The following is a 19,958-nucleotide window of genomic DNA, read 5'->3' as shown; positions in this document are numbered from 1 at the left end:
GCAACAGAAAAAAACCTGATAGTTATTTCAAGTGGGTGATGGCGAGTTGGGATCTGGTTGGTGGAGCTGGTCTGAGGATGTGAGAGTCCGGGGGGGGGGGGGGGGGGGGGGGGAGTCGCTCAGAAAGTCTTTTAAATGGCTTCGTGTCCATTGGGCCGGCGGCGGCGAGGGGCGGAGCCACGAGGATCCGTAAGTGCCAGGAAAGGGTCCGTTGATTTGTGTGGTGGTTCTCTGTCGGCTTGGCTGAGTCACGTCACCACCACAGTCACTCGCTCACCGCCTCCACCCCCCCAACCCCCCCGGGGCCGAGTCAACTACATCACAGTCAAAATACTGCTGACGTGTTCATTTACCCTCCCAGTCCCCCCCCCCACATACATAATCCATTGGCTTGACCCAAAATGTCTTCCACTGGAGTCTCAGCTTCAGCCATAGTGCTCAAAGTTTCCTCTAGCCCCCCCCCCCCCCAGTCACTGCTGCTCTGTCGACTCAGGTACCGAAGTGAGGAGGAATCCAAAGTGACGCTTGGTCCCTTGTGACGAAGATGAAGAGGAGAGAAACTGATCCACGGCCTGTTTCTGAGACCTGCTGGTCACTGTGGGTACTGCAGCCCACCTCACACGAGATATATATTTGTTTATACACATATGGAAAATATACATGTGTGTGAGGAGCTGCTGCACTGAGATGAGAGCTGAGAGGTGAGGTAGAATCTGTGAGGGGCGGGACTGCCACCGCCCAGCACCGGGACCTATCACGTGACAGCAGGGGGGCGAGGAGGCGGGGCTTGGGTGTGGTTAACAGGGCGGGGCTTCACTGAGAAGACGCACGCACACGCACATCGAAGGCAGGAAGTGCGTTACGATCCCGTGGTTGTTCAGGAGGAGACGAGCAACAACAACTGAGGTAATATACAATAAAAAACTGAATGGGTGTGTGTGTACTACGTGTGTGTGAGGTAATGAAAACAAGAGGTATGTGTTGGAGAGGTATTCTAGATATATATATATTCTATAAATATATGTGTGTATGTATATTGATATTCATGTGTGAGAACAGTTTTTCCACGTTTTCTGGTTATGAAGCTCCGTGATTTCACGATTAGTTTCAGTTAATGAAGTTTAGTGAATGTGACGGATTCACTCCTCTGCTTTGTTTAGTCACCAAAATAAAAGCATAACAGTGACCTGTACACGGTGACGACACAGTTTACTTTGAAAGTCATAATTAGTTTTATAGATTAAAGTCCTGTGAACATATAGAGTGAGTTGTGTTTATTGATTTTGTTTGTGTCTATGTATCATCACTGTAATACATGCAAGTAGTTATACATCAGTCGTTGATATATATAAAATACTGATTGGACTTTCACTTGCTCGTTAGCATGCTATGCTACGTTTTGAAAAGGGGTCATTTGCAATGTGTTATGGATTCTATAAAAAATTATACAGTTTTTCCTATAAATCAAATGTTTTAAAGTCTTATGTGCATTATGACCCTTTTCATGATTTCACAGCACCAGAGGTTTATGAATTGATATTTTATCAAAGTTATTTATGGCTTAAGAATAAAAATCCTTAAAATAATCACACTCTCCTCGATATGTTCACAGAAATCGTATCTTTCTCATCTTATTTCCCTCTAACATATTATTCACACGGCCAGAAAGTCTTATATAAACAAGACATAATAACACACAACTATTATAGTTGCGTGATAACGTGTGTGTAAATATTACGTTACCGAAAAGTGTCACTTCTGACTCCGGCAGAGAAGTAAATCCGAACGTGAGCTTGTTTCTCATTAGACAAACCGCCGCCCACGCGACAAACGAGGAAACACAATGTACGAGGTATGAGGTAAAGTGTAGGCGCGTGTGAGTCCTGCTTGTGTGTGTGTCTGTGTGTGTAGTAGAGACAGACGGAGAGAGAGAGAGGTCAGTACGTGAGGGAGGTAGGTGGACAGACACGGAGCCTCGGCAGACTGGGGGGGGGTGCACATGCACGGATTGAGGTCGGTTGCCATCGCAGTTAAGGGGGGGGGGGGGGGGGGCTGTTTGAGGAGAGTCAGGTCCCAGAGATAAAAAAGAACAATGCTGTTCTGAGGTGAGAGGCGGGGGGGGGGGCATTCAGGTGCACGAGGAGTTAATTGATGGGATTGTGTTTGCATAAAGATAAACTGTACGTTCATGGCACCGTGTTTGGAATTAAACTGTGTGTGTCTGTGTGTGTGTGTACCTCTCAGCATGACCAGATTGTCAGTGTGTGTCTCTCGGGTGATGTCGATGTGTTTGCTGGTGGCGGGCGGTGGGGGGGTGTGGGGGGGGGGCTTGTTGGTGTTTGATTAAAAAAAGGGACAAACAAAAAACAAGAAGCAAGTTTTTTTTTTAAATCCTCCACTTGTCTTTCCCACATTTGTCCTCTGACGCCAAAGCCCCCCTCGTGTCTCCTCTGTCCCGGGTGCTCCTTGGGGGGGGGGGGGGGGTCACACTTCCTGGTCCTCGAAGACCTCCAGGAAGAGCGGCGGAAAGAGTTCGCTGGGACACTCCACCTTCATGTGGAGGAAGCGGCTGGCGTGGCACGCCCCGATCATGCGCAGGTCCGTCACCTTCATCAGCAGCTTGGGCCAGAAGTGGGGAATGTTGTGCTTGCGGTAGTTGATGTAGTGTTCGAACGCCAGCAGGTAGGCCTCCTGGCACTGCTCGATCTTCTCCAGGCTGGTGAGGCCCGACCGGTCTGCACCACACACACCACAGCAAGAAGTTCATGTTAATTTCAATGCAACATTTCCATCGGGCTTTTATTCTGGTCTCCTGATGAGCACAGCAGAGATCTGAGTACAGCTGCAGAGTCGTGCACGTTGTTGTTTGACCAGGACCGGATTAACCAGAGGAGACTTTGGACCCGGCTGAATCTGTGGCCATTCAAAGACCGATAATCCACAAGACTAATCTACAAGAAATGTGTTTTCTGATCCACAGGCCACTCGCTTGGTGCTGACCAGTGGTGGAGAATTCTGAAATGTATTCTGCTTTTTCTTTTACAGACGCAATTCCACCTGAACCCCAAAATCAGTTCAAAATATTGTCTGTCTATTGGTTCATCCAATATTTCAGGCACAGGTTGTTAAGCTGGGTCAAGTGAAGGTTATCAATCGATTTCCACTCACCCTGAAGAGGAGGATGAATTAAATTCTACAACTCCAATAGACACGACTGCTCGTTCCCAGACGTGAGCAGATCCTGTGATTTAAAGTTCGTAAATTCTCTACAAGGCCAAATTATGTGGAAAGGTAAAAAGTGAATTGAAGTTCAGGAGCAGCCGAGACTTCAGTCGTTGTATTATTCATTTGCAAGTTGGTGAATATTTTACTTAGATTTCTGCGGCATCTTTTATTCAACAGAGAAGAAAATTCAGCTGTAAACACGTGAGGAGAGAAACTCATAACACAGGAAGTCACATGATGATCACATGACTTGTTCCTCACCTGAGCTCATGAGCAGCACGGCCTGCATCAGCGCCACCTCCGTGTCGTCCAGGTTAAACTGAGCCAAGCTCTTGCCCAAATCAAAGATGGCGTCCGACACCACGCCCAATCCTCCGTTCTTCAGCTGCTCTCGTTTCACCGCCATCTCTCCGTTCAGCGTCAGCGTCTCGCTCTCCGGGTCGTAGCGCACGGCGGCGCGCAGAGACATGATCTCCATGCAGCAGCCCTTCAGCAGGATGATCTGGTCTTCACACGGCAGCTGGGGACACACGGGACAACACGTGAGACAACAGGAGAGTCTGAAGACCACAAACATGGCAACTGTCTCCTCAGTGCTTATGAAGGCTGGATGAAAACTTATGGATACAGATACATGGAGGAACAATCTACCTTTGAAATCTATAATAAAAAGTAAAAATCACAGTTTTTCTTTCAATCACGTCTCTGAGACAAAAAAACAAGTTTTCTATTCACAACAAGTCCCGAGCTCCACTTTACATAACCTCTACAAAATACATGGAGTCTGCAGCTCCACTCGCTCTGAGATCGTTAGAGTGAGAGAGAGCGACACCAGAGAGGAGTGAGTCATCATATCGTCCACAGGGGGGGGGGGGGGGGCGATAGAGGGAGAGAGAGAGCAGAGTTCTACTACATCCTCAAATAAACTGAAGCAACTTATTAAAATAAAAGCTCTGTAACTCAGCTCGATATAAAACAACCAAACAAACACTGTGCTTTTACTTTGAAGAGAAATTACTTTATTAAAAAAAACTATCTGAAGCTGTCGAGGACGTCACGTTGTTAAGCCACACCCCCACTGCTGTGGGTCTGAACTCGACTCTGCACTTTCTTCAGCTTCTTAAAACACAAGTGTGAAGCTGATGACACGAACGTTTCAGGAAATACGACACACACAGACACACACAGACAGACACACAGACACACAGACACACACACACACACTGGACCCACCTCTGAGAACATGGGCAGTTTCTTGGCGAAGTCCACGACGCGTGTGATGGCCGGGGTCATGATCTTGGTGAACTCGCCGAAAGCCTCCAGGTCGACCTTGTCCCCGTCGGACGTGGGAACCATGGGACCCTGCCCGATGTCGTCCGACTGGAGAGACACAAACACACCGGGAATTGAACCATCGACCACTGACATGTCCCACCCGCCTCGGTACAGTACAGTCTGTACATTTCACAGGTTGTTCCAATGAGACCTTGTGTAGATATTTGTATAAACACCCCTGAAATTTGAAAGACATATTGACCCCAGACTTTAGAGAATATAAATATAGATGTGTAGAAATGGAAATATCTAGTTATTCTATTTATAGACTCACGTACTCGTCTGGGACAGGAAGTGGACACACGAGGAATTCCTAAATGATTAGATGAGGCGTGACGCAGAACCTGACATATGAGTTGAGCATCACAATGAATGTGTGTCTTTGTTGTTGTTGTTGTGAAGCTGATAACATCGATGTCCTCAGTCAGAATGGGACACACAGACGGGGACAGGAAGTGAGACGCATTCAGCCGCGACAGGCCTGAGGTCAGAAGTTATCTGATTATCTGAGAGGTTTCCACTCGGAGCCGCTGATCCCTGTCCTGCTTTGATGGAACGGGGATTTGAAAAGCTACAAAAGACGGGAGACAGCTCGAGGCTGAGACGAGCTGACGTGAAGAGGGTTAGGTCTCTTTGATTAACCCCTTGTGGACGGATGTCGCTAATTTGCCTCGAACCCCATTCCGGTCTTAATGCTGCCCAGGTTACGATTGTGCCTGATGGTGCAAATACTACACATACCAAGGAAGGTATTGGAAGCAATCTGCCGCCTTCTAGTGGTCGCAGTGGAAAATACATACTAGCCCTTTGGGACAGTGCAGCAAAGTTATTTTTAGGTATTAAGCTGTACAGCATCAATCTACATACAAGAGACTGGAAAATGTGTTAAATTAAGGTTATGCCCCATTATGCCTAATGTCGCTAATTTGCCTCATACCTTAGTTTTATATCTACTGTACATTCTATATTGAAATTAACAATCTCCATTTAATTTAGCATCTGTATGACAGCCAAAAACACAAATAATGTTTTTTTTCCTATAATTGGAAATTAATTCAGGCAGTAAGGGGTTAACAACAGGGAGAAATGATGAATATGATAAAAGACAAAATACAAAATGTTTAAAACACAACTGGACAAGAGTTAAACAGTTCCTGTTGCAGTTATAAAAGTCTATGGTGTCTTACAGGAACAGTGGTGGATCATCTGTGTTTTTAATTTACAGTGAGGTCATTTAAATTTGATTTGAAAGTCTTTAAATGTTTGATTGGATGCCCCCCCCAGCCACCCCCCCCCCACAGTGGACAGAACCAGTCCCAGTATGACGCAGTGAAGACACTGGAACATCTGGCGGCACTCGCTCTCCTCTTTGTTCACCTCGGACTCACCGCAGCAATTTTTCAGAAAAAAAATCGGTATATGACTTTTTCTATTTGCCTTCATGAAAACAGTTGCCTGGTAACTGTCATGTGACCTCGGCCTCAAGGTTACCGCCGACACGTGTGCGTGCACGTGGTCGCTGACACGTGCACGTGGTCGCTGACACGTGCACGTGCGGCGCCACAGAGAGCGACTGCTGATGAAAACGAGCGCTGTCAAAACTGTGTTCACTGGAAAATGAAAAGAACTCTCTCTCTTTCATGCGATAGCTTGATTTCTGAAGTGGAAACAACTCCCAGCTTCTTCAGGGACGAAGACTTCGGAATAACGAGCAACATGAAGAAGAAAAAAAGACGAGAGACTGAAAGTAATGAATCTAAATCAGAACGACAGATCCAACGAGATCCAGACGCCTGGGAATGAAAATATGACATAATGAATTACTTTAATGTGTTGTAATGTTTTCATGGCCGAGCTGGAAGCCGGACTTCTCACAGGGCAGTGGAGAGGGTGGAGCTCACTTTTCAGACCTGCACTGAACTCTGGGTAATCTCCTGACCTCCTCCAGAGGAGCCGGATGTGAGGACGTCTGAGTGAGTTTGTCGTCTAAGGGTTTGAAACTCACCAGGAACTTGCGCTTCTGCTTCCAGCTGGACCCCTGGGCGTTGGTGTGCCGGTGGGCGTCGGTGGCCAGCTTGATGAGCTCCCACTCGGCCGTGTCGGGCTCCGGCCTCACCTGCAGCGTCCGCACCATCTCCTCCCGCTTCCGCTTCTCCCGGTTCTCCTCGATCAGACGCCGCTTGGCCACGCGCTTCGAGTCGTCCAGCACCACTGGCAGGGGGGGGGGGGGGGAAACACTCACTTATTAAATCAGCTGTTTAATCTGCTTTCTTCTCACATTCAAACTCAGGAAACTTTCACAGATCAGAAAGTTTCGCGTCATTGATGCTTTTGTTTCCTCTCGTTTGAGTTATTGTAATTTTCTCTTCACCTGCCCGAGCACATATAAGTTACATCCTGTCAAAGGATCATGTGACTCGGATTCAAGCTTCTCTTCGCTGGCTTCCAGTGAATCTAAAAGTTGATTTTAAGATTTAAGTGCTGACTCTAAAGGCCGCTCTGATATGTGAGTTTGTTCAGGTCGTAACTTTTCTGTTAGAAACTCCTCATCTCTTTCTAAATCCCTCGTAATGACACATCTTCACGGTTGTGTTACCACCACAGAGGGGGAGGAGCCAGGATTTGTCTGAGAAACAGTTTTTTTTTCTTTATAATGACTCTTAATATTTAATAATGAATCTTAATAATTCATAATGACTCTTAACGGCTCGAGAGACGAACCTGAACGGACGGAGCTACCAGTCATTGACGCTCTGTGACTGGATGACTTATTCAGAGAGAGCTTTTAACCACAGTGTCATCTCTCTGCTCCACGAACATTTAACATCGATCACTTCCCGTCAACCTCACATTTCAGAAACGTGCGGCGGCAGAATCGTGGTCGGAACATGTGACTTCTCGTCTCCGGTGTGAAAACTGAAGAACAGACGGATCTGAGAGAAAAGTCACTGGATTTAAAACATCTCAGAACCGAAGCCGGACGACCTTCAGAACATATGAAGTGTGATATTGAGCGGCGGCTGCAGGAAGCTGTCGGATGAACCCTGAGAGCCAGAAGGATAAAACAGAGCTTCACCTGGGAGCTGCTTTATAGAAGCTGTGCACGAGGCTGCTTGCTGAACATTCAACACCAGATGAACACTTCTCCGAAGAGATGTCGACTTGATGTTGCACGTGTTGTTAGTGCACGTTGTATTCTGCATTGTCTCTGCATGATGGAGATCGGAGTACGTTTTAAAAAACCAACCGGGACTTGAAAAAGGAAATCAGTGTAAGTCCTCTGAAGTCATGAGACAGTTTGAGTGTGTGTTGTTAATTTATCTGTTTATTCATTATCAGGATTCCACTGCAACACATTAGTGAAATTTAAAGAAGCGCCACAGCTTCACTAACTCAAAGTCAAGCAACACAATGAATCAAAATGCTGGAAGTGAGTCCAGATGTTGTGTATTTGTGTTTTCATCAAAACGTCCAGAGGAGAAGAAACCGTTTCCTTTATCCACCCGAGCAGACGTCCGTCTAAATTAATATCCATGTGTAATGAGATGAAGTTGGAATGTGAGCGTGTGCTCTGCTCTTCATCTCGCTCGAGTCCTCGAGGCAGAGGAGGAACCCGTGAACAGACGGACCACAGACGAATGTGTCCCGTCCTGCCTGTGCTCACTGACAGTCAGTGCTTTGTCTCTACCAGCTAACCACTCGGCCTCAGAACATCTGCTACAGAAGCTGCTCACATTTTACAACAAATTATTCTTTATAAACAATCACGGGTGCTGAGAGTTTTTTTTTTTAACATAGAAATATAAATAAAACCTCTGTTCCACGTTAGCAGCTGCGATGATGTGTCCTCGTTCTGCTAATGTCAACACAACGACAAAGTTAACAACTCATCCAGTCTGAAGGTTGTGTTTTCAGACGGACACAGGAAGACATCGTTTCCCAGTGGACACGGGGACTGTCCCAGATTACTCAAATGATATCTGGTGGCCTCAGTAACAGCAGCTGTTAGCAAAGACGTCAGGGTCAGAACCACCTGTGATGGATCCTCCATTTTGTGTTCTGCACTGGTCATGTGACAGGAGCCTGACGAATCAGAGAAGGCTACGTCGGGACAATAATGAACCAATCAGCAGGAGTTTGTGAGTGTCATCATTTCCAAAGTATCACAGACATCGAAGGCTCTTCAAAGAAAAACGTGGTTGAGCGGATGAAGCTTTGATTTAGTGTGTACTCGATACATGCATAATATTAATATAACTTATTAATATCAGCTAACAAAAGCAAAACACATGTACAACCCCGGTGTGACACATTTTGCTCATTTACCAAAACTTCCTAAAATGACAGTAACCATCTTAACGTGTTCTTGTTGTCTGGCTCCTGTCCCGTCCGTTAACCTGGAGGAGGCGGGGTTTACCACCAGGCTTCACCTGAACCTCATGGTTCTCTGTGTGAATGGAGTGTAAGTGGTGTGAACACATGAAGGCTCGTTAACTCACAGTCCATGGCCATGCCCACAGAGATGCACTTCTTGAAGCGGCACAGCTGACACTGGTTGCGGGTGATCTTGTCAATAATGCAGCAGCCTTCATATTTACAGGAGTAGGCTGGGTGGAGGTTCTTCTGGATGGTTCTGCGGAAGAAACCCTGGAGAGAGGGAGGGAGGGAGGGAGGGAGAGAGGGAGGGAAGGGAGAGAAGAGCCCATTCAGTGACGGAGGTGAAATTTAAATTTACCATAACCTCAAAATTAAATCCACCAATTAAATGTTCTTGTCTTATTCAGCTGCAAAACAAGTGGGAGGGGGTGGAGTGTGTGTGTGTGTGTGTGTGTGTGTGTGTGTGGGGGGGGGGGGGGGCAGATCACATGGCAGGCTGGTGATTTCATGGCAGGATCCTGTTTAACCAGAGCGGTTAAGTAATGAAGCTCTGTCCTGACTGAAGGTCTCTGAAATAGATTTGACATGAGACTGATGGAGCAGCAGACTTCTCTGTTGAAGAAGGAAACGTCTCCGTCTGAATTCATAACAACAGAGCCACCAGTAGAATGAGCTTTCCAGAGTTCCCAGAGCTAACTGGTTTGTCCCTCCAGGAGAACACGGGCCAGTTAGAACCTGTTCTTTCTGTTACAGGTTTGATTCCCATCTCTGTGATCTGTCACTTTGAGAGCAGGACTTCAACTCTTTCACTCAGAAGCCGCCGCTTGCACTCAGATATAAACTGCTTGTGCTTCGATGTGTTCTGTATCTAGTTATATATTATTAATCGTGTTCATATCATCATCATGCCTGGCTGCTCCCAGTTCAGAGACAGGAGACGTGAACCATTCTCTCACTGGTGCAGATTGTGATCTACAGCTTCTTCCACTGATCTCCATTCAAGTTGCTGTTTAACTTCCATTGAAGCCGAGGACAACAGACCGTCTGTAACGTGCTGCTCCTTTATTTAAACTGGAGTTTAGCTTTAGAGAGAATACCTGATTAAATACATGTTCATCATAACTTCATTATGCTGAACACAGAGGCCTCTGATTGGTTAACTCCAGCAGGAGAATGAAGTTAAACACAAAGAGGCTTCAGTGAGTCTCTGACTCAACCCAGTCAGTGGACGGATCTGATCCAGTCACAGCTCCGGCTGCTGATCTCAGAACTGCACAGGTTCTGTTCTGTGAGTCCAGGCTTCAGGGCCAGATTACACTGCTGCTGCTCCAGGACCAGTTATATATATGATCTTTAAATCACATCAGAAGTTCAGTCTCCTTCTAATCTTCAACACTTCCTGTACAGAACATGCAGCAATAAAATATAAAGTTTATTTTTAATTTATCGGCTTCTAGATTCATAATTAATCTCATGTTCAAATTCTCCTTTGCATATTTGTTTTGTATTGAGTGCATTAATAACTTGTCACACATCTTTCATTGCATCCTCACACTCTTAATGCGTATAGTAGTATTATAGTTGATTCTGAATTTGATTAATATTGAGCTGTGTGTATTCTCTCATTCTCTCTGTTCATATGTTCTTATAGATGAAGAAGAGTAGAGGTGTCTGTTGCTCGTCTGTACCTTGCAGCCCTCGCAGGTGATGCAGCGGTAGTGGTAACCCGTCGCCTTGTCCCCGCACACCACACACGGCTCGTCCTTCTCCAGGTAGCTGGGGATGTAGCCTGGAGCAGAGACGCTGAGAGCTACAGGGGAGGAGGAGGAGGAGGAGGAGGAGAAGAGGAGGAGGAGGAGGAGAGGAAGAGGAAGGAGGATGAGGAGAGGAGCAGAATGTTAAGACAGCATCCTCAAAGAAGCTCCTGTGCATTGGCCCCAGGAGACTGTGATACAGGATGGAACATAAACGACTGCACACGCAGCTTATGAGGTATTTATACACATATATTATATAAATACATTATATATCAGACTCCACATCTGCTTATTAATTCATTTCTCTGGAGAAGTGAAGAGTTCATTTGATACTGGAAGCTGGTATTCACTTTAAACTTTAGTCTCTCAGCTGTGGTGTCGATGCACAAGGACCCCCCCCCCCCCCCCCCATTCAATACCCAATAATATTGAATACAGAAGTTTTTGTTAATATCTGACAGCAAGTGAATGCACCATCACACACAGACACACACACACGAGCGGATCCCCTGATAATAACATGATCATTGAGTTATGACTCAGTAGAGTGTGTTTCTGTATTTTATAAAATCAAAAGATCGATTTTAATGGTTTAATGAACATTGTAGAATCCGTCAGAGTTGTTAATTATGTCAGCTGGTTAATTGGTTAAACAATTAACTACTCTAGTGGACGATCCAGTTCTTTTCTATTCGTTTGTATTCTATGAAAACTCCACGTCCTGAGTGAACTTTCCCGTTTGGTAACAAATGTAGAAGTTCAGAGCTCTGAGCCGCGGTCACCTGGGGGAACTCATCTGTGTCCAACAAAGCTCCGAGGGGAGATATGAGATGTTGAGGAGGAGCTTATCACAGTAATGAGTCCCAGGAGGCAGTGGGAGCCTGGGGGGGGGAACAGACCCTCTTCACAGGAACCTGTCTGAGGCTGAGTTCACTGGATTGTTCGGAGGAGACGGACACACAGGGAGAGAAGACGAGTCCTTACCAGACATGCTCTTCATCGAACACTGGCTGTTCTTCCTCTTTCTCTTCGGCACATCTGGCCACCTGAGGGGCCGCGGGGGAGGAAGAGGAGGGAGGGAGAAGAAGAAAGGGATTTTTTAGATTAACAAGTCGAGTAGTTCAACAAACAAGAAAATTCAAAACATAAAAATCACATTTCCCGCAGATGCATTGAAATTTTTCAAAATATGAACTGGGTTTATGATTGGATTAAAGTTAGATAATTGTCCAAATCTTCCGGTTTAATCCAGTTCAGCACATTTCATTAATAAAGGTCTTGAATGTGCTGCAGTTCACTAGAAAACTGAATTATGAATAACAGGATAAAAACTAATAAGGTTTCAGTCTCTACAGAAGAAACATTTTACCATCAATTACTCACAGGAAGACTTAATCTTGAATTAGGAAATTGAAAATATATATTTTTTGAGGATGATATTTATATTAGTTTGAAGTTCCAGTGATGATATTGAAATGAAATGAATTGTGTGGCGGTATTTTCTCTTCTCTGTCCGTTAAGGATGCTTCGGTGTTTCCTCTGCTAAAGGAGACAAGTTAGGAAGCATTGAAGTTCCTTTCCTTCTCATTTAGAGAATTCAAGCAGCTCTTATTATGAAGGCCCCTCAATCAGGAACCTTCCTTATCAAAATAAACCCATGTCACATATTCATGTGATTTTAGTAATTGATTTAACGCTCATAGAGATATGAATGGACACATAGAGACATGAATGGACCCAGAGACAGTGGATCTTTCAGGAGGGGACACGTCCTGACTCCAGATCTCTTCTTCACATCATCTCTTCATCATGAATTCTGCTTTGACATTTTGCGAAATTCAATTTTAAATCACATATCCACACTAACTCACAAGTACACACACACATACACACTCCAGATTATATATAATTCCATCCCTTGTCTCACACACACCTCCATCCCTCCATTTAATTCTCTATCCTTCCTCTTTTCTCACTCTCTGAGGACTGGCAGCAGATTTGGATTAAATGTCTCCTCCATGTCTGTCTGTCCTCTCCTCTCTCTCCACCTCCTCTTCCATTCTCATCTCATCTCCTCTCATCTGTTCCCTTTCTTCCTCTCCTCTCCTCTTCTTCTCTTTCCTCGTATCCTATTTCCTCTCATCTAATCTTCCTCTTCCTCTCTTGTCTTCAATACCTCCTCTTCCTCTCCTCTTCCTCCCTCATCTCTCCTACTTTTTTCTATCATGTCCTATTTCCTCCCATCTCTCAAATTTTCTGTCTTGTCTCCTCTCCTTTGCTTCTTCCTCCTTTCCTTTCGTTGCATCCTCGCCTTTCACTTCCCTTCCCTTTGTTTCCACTCCTCTCCTATCCTCTTCCTCTCCTCTTCCTCTGCTCTCCCCTCTCCCCTCTCCCTCTCCTCTGCTACCCTCTTCCTCTTCCTCTCCTCTTCCTCTCCCCTTCTCTTCCTCTCCCCTTCTATTCCTCTCCTCTTCCTCTCCTCTTCTATTCCTCTCCTCTTCCTCTCACTTTCCTCTCTAAACTTCCCTCAGCAGTATTAGGTAACACCCCCCCCCCTCCCCTCTGTCTCGCTGGCTGTCAAATCTACTTTCCTCTTCCAACAAAATAAAAGGGGGGTGGAACTCCTCCCATGTCTCTGGGTTCTTGCAGCTCTTCACGCTTCAGCAACCGTATTAGTTTTATTGCAGTGTGGTCAGACAGTAGCGCGGTGGGGAAGCCGTCTCCTCTGGCTGGAGAACAGAACGTGTCGCTCTACGACAACAGACACACAACACAAACCTCCTCTCACATGTCTGCAGCTAGAAACAAACCAAATCTTCAATAAATGATATTTAAGGTTCTTGTGTCGACGTAGATTTTTCGACTTTCTGCATCAACACATCAGGGAACAGATGAATGTTACAGGAGGTGGGGGGGGGGGGGGGGGGGTGGTTTATATCATTAATGCAAACACATCAAAATGAAATGATTCTTTGTTGAGAGACGTTGGAAACTGCTCAGTGCAGAATATCCAGTCGACACCAGAACAAGCTGAAAACACATCGACAGCCTCTGATCTGATCTGCATCAGCATCAGTCACTACAAACATGTCCTCCCTCTGCAGTTCCCTTCATCCTCGTGAAGTCGAACACAGAGCAGCAGCGGCTCCTTGACTTCACACAGAGCAGTCCTAATTATCTCTGTCAGACTCTATCAGTGGCAGGAAGCTCGTTAAGCACCAGGAGCCTAACGAGCTGCTCTCTGGTGAACAGACCAACAGACCTAGGATCAGACTCTGGGTTGGACAGAGGGATCGTCCTCCATCAGCCTCTCAGAGACTTTCTGTGAGTCTCAGCCTCAGAACGTTTCTTCAAAGTAAAAGCTCCGAGGATTTCATCAAATATTCAAGTTCAAAGTTTACGACCGTGAACGAGCAGCAACGTGCACGATGACCTCACCATTTGATGAAACGTGCTGAAATGAAAATGTTGTGTTATCTTTGGTTGTATTTGTGTTTACTTTCTATTAATAAAGTTTATAAACTGTAAAATATCAAAACCTCAATAACCCTAACCCGGGCTCTAACAAGCAGATGAGTTATCATCAGGGAGCAGCTCCTCAGAGCATCAGCTGAAACACCATCAGGTGGAAGATGCTGTGTTTATAGAATCACTTCCATACATTAAGACCCCCCCCCCACACACACACACACACACTAAACAAACAGATGCCACATTTACATCAGCTGATTGTCGGGCTGCACGAGTCACATTCAGAAACACATTGTGCTGTTTTCAGGGAGTTTCCCTCTTAACGACTTTAGCAGAGAAAAGAAACAACAAATTGGCTTCATACAAAGAATCATGTGAATAACTGGATTATTGGTTTTATCAAATAAGTCCTGACATGTTATTAGATGAAAGTGCTATAATTGGATAATCTCTGAAAATCCAATTTGTGAACAACTGTTCTGAGCTGTAATCAACTTGTGTGATAAACGGGGAGGACGTGGAAACAGAGACCGAGAGAGCTGATAGGAGCATGTGGTGCCCCCCCCCCCCCCCCCCCCAGTCGATGCATGTGAACAGACACACACTCACACGCACGCACACTCACACACCAACCTGTTGATGCAGTACGGCTGTAAGATATGCATGATGCTGCCTGTGCAGGAAAGTCCAGAAGCAGAGAGGCGTCAGCCGGCAGCAGCGTGCACAGTGCACGTGTCCCACCTCAAAGTGTCCCACCTCCAAGTGTCCCACCTCCAAGGGTCCCACCTCAAAGGGTCCCACCTCAAAGGGTCCCACCTCCAAGTGGAGCAGAGCAACAACAGTTCCTCTTCTCCAGCGGAGGAGCTTTGGTTTCCTGTCGCTCCTCAGATCCCCGGCTAGCAGAGGGAGTGAAGTCTATCAGCTGTCACAGGGAACAGCGGCTCTCACACTGGCTGCTGGGAGGAACAGCCACTCTGTTTATCCTCCTCCTCCCTCCCTCTTTCTCTCCCTCCCTCGGTTGCTCAGGTCCAGCCCCCCCCCCCCTCCCTCCCTGTCTGTGTGTCTGTGTGTAGTCTCTGCTCTCCGTCATCACAACACAACTCATCATGCTCTCGTCTGCCTCGTTCTAACACACTCTCTCTCTCTCCACGTTCACTTCATCTTCCTCTCCTCTGTCACCTGTCATCCCTTCTGATTCTTTCATATTCTACTTCCTGTCACTCGTCCTGCTCCACTTCCACCTCTCTTCTATTTCGCTCATTTCGTTTTGTCCCACAGGAGAAAACTAAACAACTAAACAACAAACAAACAAACAAACAAACAACAAACAAACAAACCACCACTGCCGCTCTGCATCTAAACTCACTTAAGCTCTACCGCTGACTCGGTTACATAACAGCAGCTGAGGCGAGTCCTGTGAGGACACACAGATTCCAGCTCATCGATTGAATTAGACTGGTCTGGGATCTGTCTCTGCTCCGATTTCTAACAGAAATACTGTTCTCAATCATAAACCATTCATAATCCTTTCCTCTTCATAAGCGTTAAGCCACAGTGGTAGTTTAACAGCCTCCCACAGCGGGGGGGGGAATACCTGAGCAGGAAATATAGAGTTTCACTGACAGCAGCTAAAAATAGATCAGAAGCAGAGGAGCTCAGAGGATGACTCCTGTTGTACTGATGGAATAGAGCTGGGGAGATATACTGTACATCCACCAGAGTTTTTAAAATCAGTTGAGCTGTTCTCAGACCTGCAATGAACTCTGGGTAATCTCCAGAACATTCTCCAGAGGGGCTGAAGGTCCGAGAGGAAAGCTCCGGATGTTCTCCTGCCAGCTCGACCGTAAAGTCTCTGGTTAATGAGCTGATTCTGAGGAAAGAGCCGGATCCTCTGGAGGATTCACCGCGGAAATGATGTAAAATATGAATCTATTAGCTTCAGTGCAGACACACATTCAGAGGAGCTGCTGGAAACAAAGCAGGAACTCGTTCTCTACACGTTAGAGTTCAGGAAATCAGGTCCTTAGCGGACTTGAGTAATTTCTAATCCTGTTTCTGTTCGATTCCCATCGTCTCATCCGCTCGTCTCTGGTGCAAGTTTAACAAAATATCATATAATGAAAATAAGACTAATCCTAAATCCTTCTGATAAATAATATTTCCTGTGGATTTTCTCAGGACTATTTCAGCGGTCAGATGTTAAACTTTGTCTTCAGCTGGACTCTCTGTTCCGTTGCCACTCTACCTGAGTCACTTTGTGGTCACTGTACATCGGGATCCTTGAGGACATAAACTTCTAAAATGTCACGGATGAAAACTTGAGAAATGTCAAGTGAATAAAAAACTTTCTTTCCACAAATTATTCAAACTGAATCTGCACCAGTCGCAGAGATCAACACACGTTAGAATCCTCACCTCAAAGCACATAATTCCAATTTTATTAAATACCTTGAACCCTTCAACACTGTTTGACTCTCACACTGAGTTCGCTGCTGACCTCAGCGTCTCTCCGACACACGGCTCAGAGCTCATGAAGGAACAAGCAGCTGATCCTGAGTCTGCTGCTGCAGCTGATAAACTCACTGTACGAGCACCGAGAGGTCGTCTGAGGACGAGGACTCAACGAGAGGCAGAACTCCACCAACCAGCCGAGGAGGGAAAAACCCATTAGTCCACTTCAGCTCAGACTTTAGTTGTTTTACTAGATCTGAAGACTACAACGCCCACAATGCACTGCTGCAGTCCAACGTTATGATTGTCATCTGTCGTGTTTTAGCTCATTAAGCTTAACTGGACTTCAATAGAGATTTGGAATGAAATCAATAGAGATGACTTTTGTTTCATAACTTAAACTCCAAAGACTTCAGCTGACGGGGGGGGGGGGGGGGGGGGGGGGCGGACTGATGAAGCTGCAACTTCCTGTGTCGGGATGTCAGAGTTTTTCTTTCGTGGTTTGTTTTAGTTTCAAAATCGTTATTCGACAAAAATAGATAAATATACCAACACAAATATCTGTGTTTGTTTTTGTGATGGAAAATGTGATTTATGTTTTTAGAATAAGAAATCAAGGCTGAACACACACGGACAGAAACTCAGACACACACACACAGACAGAAACACAACAGACACACAGACAGACACACACACAGACATAGACACAAAGGCACACACACAGACAGACACACACACGGCAGATTCTATTTCCGTCACCTTCTCCAGGCTACACAAAGCTTTGCAGCATCTCTGTGAGTGCAACGCAATGCTCTGTGACTCAGAAATCACAAAGGGGAGGGGTCAGGGCATGAGGCAGCGCTCACAAGAACACGTGCATGGTCAATGACACACTGTGTGAGAAACAACACACGCACATGCGCACAAACACAAAGCAACAATCCCCTGTTGATGTCACATATTGAGGCGTCCTGAGCTGTCCTCTGCTTTCTGTGGCTCCATCTGCCCTCGCTGCTCCTAATCCAGCTCTGTCCACTGCACTAATCCACACACACACACACACACACACACACTGACACACACACACACACACACACTTACGTACAACCTAAATAAAATACACACCCCTCCTCTCACAAACAACCTCACAACCTCAGAGTAAAGAGGCTTCTGCCAAAGATCAATTATCTCCCCAGGTAGATGCTGCTTGTGTTGTGTTGTGTAACATCGCACACGACAGCAGCACGATGGTGAATCTGAAGGTCGTTGAAATCAATACAGCTCTCTCTGCTGTTAGCATGACGGTGCACGACGGAGCATGACGGTGCACGACTGCTTCTGATGACAGCAAAAGTTTTAAGTTCAAAATAATTGATATTTGTTCTTTCTCTCTGAAGAGTTGTGGCTTTTTTCAACACAACTGAATTGTGGCCTGTGCAGCTGCACTCACAACAACTCCCTTAACAACCTGAGGTGTGTTGACTTATGAACTCACGTGTCAAAGCAACAACAGCAACAACCACTCTCTGGATTCTTTAACACCATCTCCTGGAAATCAGCGTTTATTGCAACATAAGCTCTAACAACAACAACAACAACAACATGAGGTTTATAATACCACACAACTTCTCATCTACACCACGTTCATATTTAACTTCTGTCATTTCATATCATCGTCCATCTTTTGGTTTCAGTCTCTGGTTTTTACAATAAACTTCTGCACTTCCAGGTTTTTATGAAAACAGATAAATGTCACGAGTTGAGTTTGAATCATTTTATTCTCGTTTCTGAAAAATTTGTCGTGACATTTTTAACAAAATGTATTGAAGTGATTATTGTGTATTTATTTGTTTAATGTTCACCACTATGGGGATTTAACTTTGCTAAGCATCGTCTCACAACTCAGACAGTGTGTATGTGTGTGTGTGTGTGTGTGTCTGTGTGTGTGTGTGTGTGTGTGTGTGTGTGACTCCACGTGCCACTGAGACAGAGCAGCACAGACGGCAGCGTGACAGAATGTTCTAACTCCCTTTTACCTCTCCCAAAAAATACACTGCTTCCTCCCCCTCTTTCACCCCCCCCCCCCGCCCCATCCCTCCATCATCACACATCCCCCCCCCCATCCATTGATTTATTTATATAAAGCTTATCCAGCAGTAGCACTCGTCTTCTCCTTCTCTGCTCTTCCTCCTCATTAAAGCTTCTCCTGGTGAAATGTGCTTTGAAAACAAAAAGGTGCTGGAGCTGCTCTGCATCTTTCATCCATCAATCTGTCCATCACGGCCCGCGGCTGCTCTCTCATCTGTCACTGCTGTCAAAGCACCGCTCGCCTGTGCTTTGATGAACACACACACACACACACACACAGACACACAAAGAGAGAGAGAGAGAGAGGCAGGACAATCCATCACATTCCATTCAGCCCACAAACAAACCCCCCCGTCTCACCCTTTCTCGTCCCCCTCTGACGAGTTGCTATCCTGCTTGTTGGACATTGGCTCCATTCTGCCTCAGTACCGTCCAGCGGCCAATCACAGGACAAGGAGGCGGACCCCGGCCTCGCCAGCCTGCTCAGCATTCGCCGCCGGCGCCTTCAGTAGACACGTGAGAATCTAGGAGGAGCATGGTGGGCGGGACGTCGGAGGAAGCAATACAAAGCTGGAGGGGAGAGAGAAGAGACACACACAGACACACACACACACACACACACAGACACACACACACACACAGAGTCATTAACATTCAACCATTAACATATTCCATTACATTTTGAACACATGCATTAGTCCTGTCAATCATGCAGATTTACAGGAGCCATGTCAACAGTCACAGTTTGAACACATGATTCACTTCAGCTCTACAAAAACACACAACACATTCATTTTAGAGCAGCGTCTGATTATTATCCTCATCATCATTGAATCTGCAGATTATTTTACATATATACATTTAATTGTTTAATCTATTAAACAAACGTCTCATTTAATTTTAAGGCAAAACTCATAAAACATCTTCTCATGTTAGAGGATTTGTTGCTTTTTAATGTCGATGAAGTGAAAACTTAATCTGAGTTTAACTGTTTGAACGAGATAAGATATTTTAAGACATCGTCATTTATGGAATTTTATAAACTCTAAATTATTTATCAGAAAAGAATGAACAAATAATCTGTTGACTTATTAATAGTGAAGAAAATACCAAGTTCTGCATATTGATTTTAAACAGAGAAAAAGAGAGCCCACATTTTTTTGATCAATAACTTAAATATTAAATGTTAAACATCTCCCGTGTTTATGTTGTGACGCTGCTGCAGCATGAGAGTGACCCGGATGGAACCGAGCC

The 19,958-nt window shown here is 45.5% G+C and overlaps 1 protein-coding gene across 2 annotated transcripts in view; it reads right to left on the bottom strand.

Moving 5' to 3' along the window:
• Window positions 1–2,053: 2,053 nt before the first annotated feature.
• LOC133970573 (thyroid hormone receptor alpha) overlaps window positions 2,054–19,958 on the bottom strand; it is a 33,555-nt gene continuing 15,650 nt past the window's right edge. The window contains exons 2-9 of one of the 2 annotated variants that reach the window (XM_062407470.1): window positions 19,065–19,274; window positions 11,679–11,740; window positions 10,626–10,747; window positions 9,060–9,207; window positions 6,566–6,771; window positions 4,459–4,605; window positions 3,487–3,745; window positions 2,054–2,735 (exon numbers count right to left, since the gene is read on the bottom strand). In XM_062407470.1, the coding sequence (XP_062263454.1) occupies window positions 2,485–2,735; window positions 3,487–3,745; window positions 4,459–4,605; window positions 6,566–6,771; window positions 9,060–9,207; window positions 10,626–10,747; window positions 11,679–11,740; window positions 19,065–19,120 (1,251 nt within the window). In that variant the 5' untranslated portion in view covers window positions 19,121–19,274 and the 3' untranslated portion in view covers window positions 2,054–2,484. Of the gene's footprint in view, window positions 2,736–3,486; window positions 3,746–4,458; window positions 4,606–6,565; window positions 6,772–9,059; window positions 9,208–10,625; window positions 10,748–11,678; window positions 11,741–14,798; window positions 15,129–19,064; window positions 19,275–19,958 lie in introns of those variants that run through there. The other variant, XM_062407471.1, reaches the window with a different exon arrangement.

Source organism: Platichthys flesus, chromosome 16 (assembly GCF_949316205.1).
Source record: "Platichthys flesus chromosome 16, fPlaFle2.1, whole genome shotgun sequence".
Classification (NCBI taxonomy): domain Eukaryota; kingdom Metazoa; phylum Chordata; class Actinopteri; order Pleuronectiformes; family Pleuronectidae; genus Platichthys; species Platichthys flesus.
This window is presented reverse-complemented; position numbering and strand designations above follow the sequence as displayed.